Below are 9,099 nucleotides of genomic sequence, written 5' to 3'. Positions count from 1 at the left end.
AAGCTCACGCTTATGCGTCATCTTCGTTTTCGTGGTTGTCGGCGAGGGAAATCTGCCCGCTTTCGAGACCTTCCATGAGCGCCTTCAACTGCTCTTCCGTCGCGTGCTCTTCCGAGAGGATGCCTGAGCTCTCGGCGCCGCGGTTCACATAAAAGTCACGGAGCTCTTCGTTGTCTTCGTCCAAGGCCGCATCGAGCGGCTACATCGCATCAAAGAGCATGAGCACATTAGAGTTCATGCGAGCAGAAAAGAAGTACCGTGCGGCCATCGGCGTTCTTGACGTTCAGATCGGCGCCAGCATCGAGAAGGAGCTCCGCCACTTCGACGCTTTCGCAAAAGTGCAACGGCGTCTCGTCATCGTTGTCGCCGAGAGAGACCTTGGCGCCTTGTGCCAGGAGGTACGCGACAAGCTCGGTCTGGTTGTAGCTCACGGCAGCCTGCCTACGAGCGACTATCAGACGACGGCGGCAGAAAAGCGGCGGACGTACAGAGGGGTGTAGCCGTTCTCGTCCTGCGCGTCAACGGAGACCCCGGCAGCAAGGTACGCCTTGACAGCGTCCATGTCGCCATCGCTCGCGGAGACCCAAATGTTTTTCTCGGTCATGCTTCTTGTGCTCTGCGACGATGTGACGATGGCAAGTTTGTTGGCTGAATTGGCATAGAGCCTGTCCATAAGTCGTCGCCATATACATGAACCATTTATGCGCTGAAAACACCGAAACAATATGGCGTCTTTGTATGCCGTGTCGTGTACGCATCGAACCCCATAATTTATCAGGATATATTTGTGTTTTTCTAGTGATGGCAAGTCTCGACCCGTATATTACCGCATATTGATAGCTTGTGGCACACACGCTATCTAAATATGGATGACTATGAACACTGATTTGGAGGAGTGTGCTGGCTGCAAGCAACGTAATCCATATACAAATACAATATGGTCACAACTGTGGCGCCAAATGCAATTGCTGACGCAAGCGACGTGGTCGTCCGATCATTGGTAGCTGCCATCCGCCTGGCAGTTTAAAAACATGGGCAAGCTCAAGAGAAAGCTTTGGTCGTGTAGTTGGACGGTGCTTCCCGTGTACTGCCTTTGTCATACCACAGCGAAGTGTCTCTCGAGCATGCGCCGGCAGCTATTCTATTCCAAAATACTAGTGCGGGAGAGGTAAAACCGCTGATTGTCTTGCAGAACGAACCCTGCGCGATCAACCTATGCGCTCGGCAACGAGACTGCCGGGCCCAACACACTCACAGAGTTTATGAAAGGTGATTTCAGCGCCAAAACGCGATACTGCTGGTATCCTCGTTGGGAGACGACATTAGGCAACCTCGCTGGCACTGTGCACGCGATGTTGCAAGAGGCAACTCTCGTAGTAGCGGGGGACCAGCTCGACGTGGGCGGCGTGGTAGCGCTTTTTCCTGTACCTTCCAGCCCGAAAATGGTCCACGGTGTTTTGGTCACCTTGCTCATCAAAATGGGGACATTGTCTCGTTCCTGTGCTTTCGCCCCAAATGAAGCGTCCGCCCGAGGTGAAAGCTACAACATCAACTTTTGGATACTGTAGCTCAAGCCCCGGCGCTTGCTGCGAGCCGTGGACGCGGGGACCACATAGTTAATAGGTCTCCAAGAACGCCCGCCAAGGGAACATGGTATACGTAGTAGAATGCAGTACGAGCAATGTCCCAAACTCCTCACATCAATTTTCTTATAGCGCTGTGACCCTCCACGCGAGTTGATGCAACGCCGTGCGACTGACAGTGAACGCGTGCCGGTGGAAAGCGTCAACACTACAAACGGTTTAAACTGCCTCAACGCGAAGTCGCAGCGCGTTCTCGACTAGTGTGTCGATGTGACCACCATAGTATCTAAGCGATAGGTAACGCGCGATTCGCGGGTGACTTTTGTCGAAACAATTGTCACACGCAACATAGTTGGCAAAGTTTCCTTGGTGGCTTTCTCGCCTCGACGTGGCACGGGTGAGCTCCATCAAATAGACGCAATGTTTGGTCTTGGGCTCCTGCTCAGCGAAAATCGCTGCTATTGAGTCGACATTCGCGTCGACACTGAATATTGCGCCATGTACATGTACGTTCTTGTCAGGACGATGTTCGCCGAATTGGCCTTCGAAAGATACGCTGCGGCTTGATTGGTGAATGTCTCGAGGAAGGAACCAATCAGCAACTGGCATGACTTTCGCAACAGTCGCGCCACCATTCTCAAATGGGCAGCCAAGCGAGCACACCAGCGGGCGCGGCGCCAAGCCTTCGGCGCGCGGCTAGTCTCAAGAAGATGATCATGTTCATGAAGGACCCTCGCACGGCGATGATGGACTGCCGCGACCACTACGGCGATGTCTTCCTCATGGAGAGCAGCTTGGTGAACGAAAAGATCATGGGCTTCTGCGGTCCCGAAGCGCTGCTCGCCTACGACACGCAAGTCAAAGAAGGCAAAATCGTACGCGCTAGCGCTTTCCCAACCGGTATCCTCGAACTCCTCGGCGCCGTGGTCTCCACGCTTGATGATGATGCCCATGCCAAGCGGAAAGCCGCGCTCCTTGTCGCCTTTACACCCGAGAAGCTGGACGCATACAAGCCCAAGATCCGGGAGATCATCCAGCACGACCATGCAGCATGGGCAGCCCGCGGCGGATCCCTGTCGCTCGCCCTCAGCTGCAAGAAAATGGTCTTTCACGTCTTCATGGCAACACTTCTTGGCCTCGAAAATGTCGACGACGAGTACCGGGAGCTCGTCGAGGCGTTTGTCTCGTCCATTCGCAAGTCGGCACGGAAGCCGGATACCACCGGCATGGATGCGCGCACCCAAGTCGTAGAAGAACTCATTCGACCAGCAGTCCGCGAAGCCAAGGCCCGCGTTGCTGCTCAGAAGCCGCTGCCGACTGTTGTCGAGGTCCTTGTCGCCGACGGCCGCTTATCGGACGAGGAACTCAACCTCGAGCTCTTCCACGCGCTTTTTGCAGGTCTCGGTGGGGTAACGTGTCTGGTCATTAACGCCGTCACTGCCTGCATTGAGCTGCCAGCCATCCGCGAGAAGGTCAGCGCCGCCCGCGAAGCGTTCCTGGCCAAGTACCCGAATGAAGACGACCGGTGGAGTCACTTTGCAGACCTTGGATACATGCATCACTTCATTCTCGAAGTCAAGCGGTTTTATGTGGCCGGTCCGACGCAACTCTACGGACGCGCAACGGACGATCTCGAGATTTCCACAGCCAACGGCTCGTTCAAGGTGCCCAAGGGCTGCTTGGCGACCGCGGGCCTCGAGGTCACGAGCAAGCACCCGGACGTGTGGAGTGACCCGCACACATTTAACCCCGATCGGTTTGCGCCGCAGGACGCCAGCACCACGCCGGTCGACCCCGATGCGTTCAAGGATGGGGCGCGCGACGTGACGGCGCCGGACATGATGTACAAGTTTTGTCCGCACTCGATCGGCATTGCCCGCCGCTGCGCGGGCGAGGGGCTCACGACGCTCGTGCTTCAGTGCTTTGTTGTATCGCTCTTCGACTTCATCTGGCAGATGGTGCCTGGCCAAAACTACCAACTCGAAGAAAAATCGTCAACGCCAACCCCCATCGGACAGCTCATGGCCGTCGGGTTTCACCGACGGACACTTGACGATGTTGTAACTTTTGGTACGGCGGGCTCGGACGAAGACTGGCACTTTTTGAGCCTTCCACAAGCGAAAGAGCTCGTTGGAAGTGGCACCGCCGACCTCTATGACGATGCGCGCATGGATCTGTGGACGCGCCTCATGATCAAGTTGATTGGGAAGAAGCAGGCGACGTGGGACCGACCATTCGTCGAGAGCTGCCTCACGATCCCCAAGCACCAAAAAGTGTTGCCCAAGCTCACGCTGATCCAAACCAGCATCGAGATTCCCACGGAGGACGAAGACTGGCCCAAACAACCGTGGCTTGAGATCAAGCAGTCCAACTTTCTACGCGACCACGCGCCATTTATCGATGACTTCAAGCATACGTGGCTGCCCGGCGAGGACATGGAGCGCTACGTCATGAGCAAGCTCGGCCACATGTGGCCCCGCGTCAACGTCCACTGGAACGACCGGTACTCGGACCGCGCGCTCGAGCTCTTGGCTTTCAACGGTCTCGGCCAGCACCTCCTCATGAAGCTCCCGGAAGCTCACGACGACGGCTCGTACTACGGCATTTGCCTCGACTTTATGAACGTACTCGAGGTCCGTCCTGGGTACGCCAAGTATGGCGCAGACGCGTATTTTACCGCCAAGGGCAAGGTCACCAAGATCATCCGCGGTGGCGTTACGAGTCGCCCCGGGGAAGACGGCTGGGAGTACGCCAAACTGTGCTTCCGTGGCAGTCTCCAGACCAAGGTCACGGCGGTGGACCATCTCTTGGGGATCCACGCGACGGTCGCCAACTACATGGTCACTTCTATTCGCGAGCAATTGCCGCCGGCGCACCCGGTTCGTCGTTTGCTCAAACCCTTCACGTTCCGCTCCGTCGCCATTAACTTTGGCGCGGGCCGATCGCTCTTTTGGCCCAAGGGCATGCTTCAGCGTGCCTATGCACTGACGGACAAGGGCATGAAGCAGACGTGGGAGTATGGCCTCGCCAACTTCAAGTACGAGACGTTTCCGGAGCGCAAGGCACGTCAGAGCATTGACACGGTGACGCTGCCGTTCCACGAGGACGGAATCGAGTACTGGCAGATTTGTCGCACCTTTGCCAACGACTATGTCGACCTCTACTACAAGAGCGAGGACGCCACCTCGGCGGACGCCGACCTCAAGCGCTTCTGGACGTTCCTCGATGAGAAGCTGCCGTTCACGATGCGCCCTCTCAACCTCGAAAACCTCAAGGACTTCCTTGCCCATGGTATTTTTCTCGTCTCGTCGATGCACAACCACCTCGGCACGATCGCCGAGTACGTGTCGGACCCGGCCTTCTGCCCCTCGGCGTGGGTTGAAGGCGAGCTTGCGGGGCGTCCCGGCACTGGAGTCCGTCTCGCTCTCATCATGACAGCGACTGGGTTCACTCAACCAGACATTACGGAAGACTTTTCGCACCTTATGCTCGACGACGCAGCCAAGGCTGTCTGCAAAGCGTTCACGGCCGCTGTCATCGCTCAGATCGCGGTTGTCGACGCCCGCAACGCCACGCGCGTGCAGCCGTTCCAGTCGTTCAACCCCAAGACGATGGAGATGGCCGTGAGCATCTAGCTGTACCATGACGGTTGCTTATCATGAAGCGTGCATACTTTCTACATATAAAGCCCTTGTATGTCGCAACACATCGTTGACCCAACTTGCTCGTCTCGATCACACTGTTACCATAATAGCGGCAGGGCTGCATTAAGCATCAGAGTGGTGTTGGCTACAAGAAAATTCAACCTTGTCGTGAAGAGACTGATAGCTTCAAGCCCCAGGGCGAGGAGGCATTGCCTTCGATATTTCACACATCCACGAAAACGAGCCAATCAGACAGCGGCAATTAATTCGGGCCTATCACAATGCGTCTGTTTGCTGATCTTCGATCTTTGCGATCACAGGCGTCACGCCACGTCACAGGCTGATAAGACGCACGCCATCGACTTCTGACACGAGGCCTCGTTGATCGCATGGTCAAGGAACCCGTCGTCTGCTTTCGTAGCTGGTGATAGAGCTGCCAACTACATGAAACTCCCCTTGTGGCTTGGTTTGCATCTATCATCCCAGCTGCGCCTTGCAGGCAACGGTAATTCACACGCACCCGCCATCCACCGGAATCTCAAAGCTACTGCGGCTTCGAAATATACAGGTTCAACCTGGACCCATGAGTACAAAATGCTATCCAACCGGTGTTCCTTCACGATCCCTGAATTTCCTGCGACACCTGTGACTCGAGAGAAGCTCCGGAGCGACGGCTGCAAGCACGCCTTGAGCCTCCTCACGCTTCGTCTGCCGATCCTCCATGCACCAACAGCGTTGCTGTTGATCATTGGGGTATCTCCGCCCGTCGGTGGCGCCATTCCCAGTCGCAGCTGATAGCGTACAGTACATCCCCACGCGATCTTTTCGCGACGCCAACCATCTCTCGTGTCATTTTCCAATTGCCGGCCTCAGCAGCATGGGCAACCTCACCAGCACTGGCGCGACGCACGGCGACGTGCACATGGACAAGATGGTCATGTACCTCGACGGCGATCGGTCGGCCATGATGGACGGCGATCTCTTCGTGCTCGAGAAGGCGCTCGCCACCGAGAAGGTTGTCGGCTTCTGCGGCCCCGAAGCGCTCAAGGTTTTTGACGCCAACTTGCGCGATGGGACGTTTGTCCGCCACGGCGCTTTGCCCAGCGGCCTCAACGAGCTTCTCGGTGCCGTGCTCCCGACGACGGACGGCGATGCCCACGCTCGCAAGAAGAAATTGGTGCTCGCGGCGTTCAGCGGTGCGCAACTCGCAGCCTACAAGCCGCTCATTCGGACGACGATCCAGAACGAGCATGCCAAATGGGCTGCTCACGGCGCGTCCATGTCCCTCGTCGCGAACGCCAAGGTCCTCGTGTTCAAGCTCTCTCTGCTTTTGATCCTCGGCCTCGAAGACAACTACGACAACTCTCGTGAGCTCCTTGACACGTACATGCTCGCGCTGCGCAACTCGGTGCGCCGTGCCGACCCCGCAGGCGTTCGTAGCCGCGACGAGCTCATCCGGACGATGATCAACCCAGCGCTGGCGACGAGCCATGACCGTGTGCACACGGGCAAGCCCAAGCCATGCGCGCTCGACCATCTCGTCGCTGCTGGCGTCCTCAGCGACGACGACCTTCGCGCGGAGCTCTTCCACCTGCTCTGCATGAGCCTCGGCGGACTTGAGTGCTGGGTCGCCAACTGCATCACCGCGGCGGCCAGCAGTACGGATGTCCTCGCGCAGCTCACAGCTGGGCGGGACGCGTTCATTACCAAGTACCCTGCCGAAGCCGATCGGTGGAGCCACTTGGGCGACCTCGGCTACGTCAACAACTACATCCAGGAGGTCAAACGCACGTACGTAGCGGGCCCGAGCCACATGTACGCGCGCGCGACGAAGGACACGGACGTGCGCACGTCGGAGGGAACGTTTCACGTGCCCAAGGGCTGCCTCGTGGCGGCTGCACTCGACGGCACCAACAAGCACCCGTCCGTGTGGGCCAACCCGACCAAGTTCGACCCGTCGCGCTTCAGCACCGCCAAGGTCGACATGGCGTTCGGTTTTTGCCCGCACGCGATCGGCGCGGACCGTCGGTGCGCGGGGGAAGAGCTCTCGACGCTGATTCTGCAGAGCTTCATGGTGTCGCTCTTTGACTTTATGTGGAAGATGCTACCGCACCAAGACTACACCCTCGACACGACACTCGTCAACCCGATGCCCAAGGGCGGGCTCATGGTCGTCGGCTTCCACCGGCGCACGGACCTCTCGGCGAGCATGGTCGAGGTCGCGGGCAGCGAGGAAGACTGGAAGTTCCTCTCGCTCCCCGAAGCCAAGGTCTACCGCGACGACAAGGAGGCGCTTCACGACATGTTTGCGGACGAGCGCCTCGACCTCTGGACGCACCTCATGCTCAAGCTCCTCGCGAAGAAGCAGTCCATGTGGAACAAGCCGTTCGCCAACCAGGCCATTACCGCGCCCAAGTACCAAAAGACGCTGCCCAAGATCACGCTCTACGGCCTCAAAATCCAAATCCCGACCGAGGACGAAGACTGGCCGTCCGACCCTTGGAACGAGGTCGCCACGGTCAAGTTCCTCCGCGACTCGTGCCCGCTCGGTGACGACTTTGAGCACACGTGGCTGCCAGGCGAGGACATGGAGCGCTACGTCATGAGCAAGGTCGGCAGCATGTGGCCGCGCGTCAACGTTCACTGGAACGACCGGTACTCGGACCGCGCGCTTGAACTCCTCGTGTTCAACGGCCTCGGCCAGCACCTCGTCACGAAGCTCCGGACCGCGCACGATGACGGCTCGTACTACGGTATCTGCCTCGACTTTATGCAAGCGCTGGACGTGCGTCCCGGCTACGCCAAGTACGGCGCTGATGCGTACTTCAACGCCAAGGGCAAGGTCACCAAGATCGTCCGTCTCGGCAAGACGGTGCACCCGGGCGACGAGGACTGGGAGTACGCCAAGCTTTGCTTCCGCGGCAGTCTCCAGACCAAGGTCACGGCGCTGGACCATCTCTTGGGCATCCACATCACGGTCGCCAACGGCCTCGTGACGTCGACGCGCGAGCAGTTGCCGCCAACGCACCCGCTGCGCCGCCTCCTCAAGCCGTTTACGTTCCGCTCGGTCATCATCAACTACAACGCGTCGTACGCGCTCTTTTGGCCCAAGGGTATGCTGCACCGCGCGTTCTCGCTGAGCGTCGAGGGTATGCAGCAGACGTGGGAGCTCGGCCTGGCCAACTTCAAGTACGAGACGTTCCCGGAGCACAAGGCGCGTCAGAACATCGACACGACGACGCTGCCGTACCACGAAGATGGCATGGACTTTTGGCTCATCGTGCGCGGCTTCGTGGGCAGCTACATCGACCTCTACTACCCGTGCGATGAGAGCTTGACGCAGGACACGGCCGTCCAGGCTTTCTGGAGCTACCTCAAGACGACGCTGCCGCCCAACTCGATCCGTCCGCTCAGCAAGGACAACATCAAGGACTTTGTGGCGCACGCCATCTTCCTCGTCTCGTCGATGCACAACCACCTCGGCACGATCGCCGAGTACGTCTCGGACCCGGCCTTTTGCCCCTCGGCTTGGGTTGAAGGCGAGCTTGCGGGGCGTCCTGGTCCGTGCGTCCGCGGCGCCCTCATCATGGCGGCCACCGGCTTTGTGCAGCCATCGATCAAGGAGGACTTTTCGCACATCATGCTCGACGACGCTGCCAAGGCCGTCTGCCGCAAGTTCACGGCCGACGTCTGCGCGTACGCGGCGGTGGTCGAGGGCCGCAACACGAAGCGCCAGCACCCGTACCAGGCGTTCAACCCCAACACGATGGAGATGGCCGTGAGCATCTAAACCATTCAGAGTCGGCAAGTGTAATGACATGCATTCTTTTTGACATTTGCATCTTGTGTGAATGACACCTCATCTTTGTTGC

At 58.3% G+C, this 9,099-nt stretch overlaps 3 protein-coding genes across 3 annotated transcripts; 2 read left to right on the top strand and 1 right to left on the bottom strand.

The window, feature by feature from the left end:
• Positions 1 to 672, bottom strand: SDRG_14282 (hypothetical protein). Its single transcript, XM_008620401.1, has 3 exons — positions 489 to 672; positions 258 to 441; positions 1 to 199 (listed from the first exon to the last, which is right to left on the bottom strand). The coding sequence occupies exons 1-3, from the start codon at positions 602 to 604 to the stop codon at positions 11 to 13; spliced, it is 489 nt and encodes a 162-aa protein (XP_008618623.1). The 5' UTR covers positions 605 to 672; the 3' UTR covers positions 1 to 10.
• Positions 673 to 2,224: 1,552 nt separating this feature from the next.
• On the top strand, positions 2,225 to 5,303 carry SDRG_14281 (hypothetical protein; the record flags this gene model as incomplete). The annotated part of the gene is made up of 1 exon (XM_008620400.1): positions 2,225 to 5,303. One exon carries the CDS (start codon positions 2,225 to 2,227, stop codon positions 5,216 to 5,218), a length of 2,994 nt encoding a protein of 997 aa, XP_008618622.1. The 3' UTR covers positions 5,219 to 5,303.
• Positions 5,304 to 5,846: 543 nt separating this feature from the next.
• Positions 5,847 to 9,099, top strand: SDRG_14280 (hypothetical protein). Its single transcript, XM_008620399.1, has one exon. The coding sequence runs from the start codon at positions 6,105 to 6,107 to the stop codon at positions 9,015 to 9,017; it is 2,913 nt and encodes a 970-aa protein (XP_008618621.1). The 5' UTR covers positions 5,847 to 6,104; the 3' UTR covers positions 9,018 to 9,099.

Source organism: Saprolegnia diclina, assembly GCF_000281045.1.
Source record: "Saprolegnia diclina VS20 unplaced genomic scaffold supercont1.69, whole genome shotgun sequence".
In the NCBI taxonomy this organism is placed as follows: Eukaryota; Oomycota; class Saprolegniomycetes; order Saprolegniales; family Saprolegniaceae; genus Saprolegnia; species Saprolegnia diclina.
The sequence above is the reverse complement of the archived record's forward strand: the minus strand, read 5'-3'. Positions and strand labels throughout refer to the sequence as shown.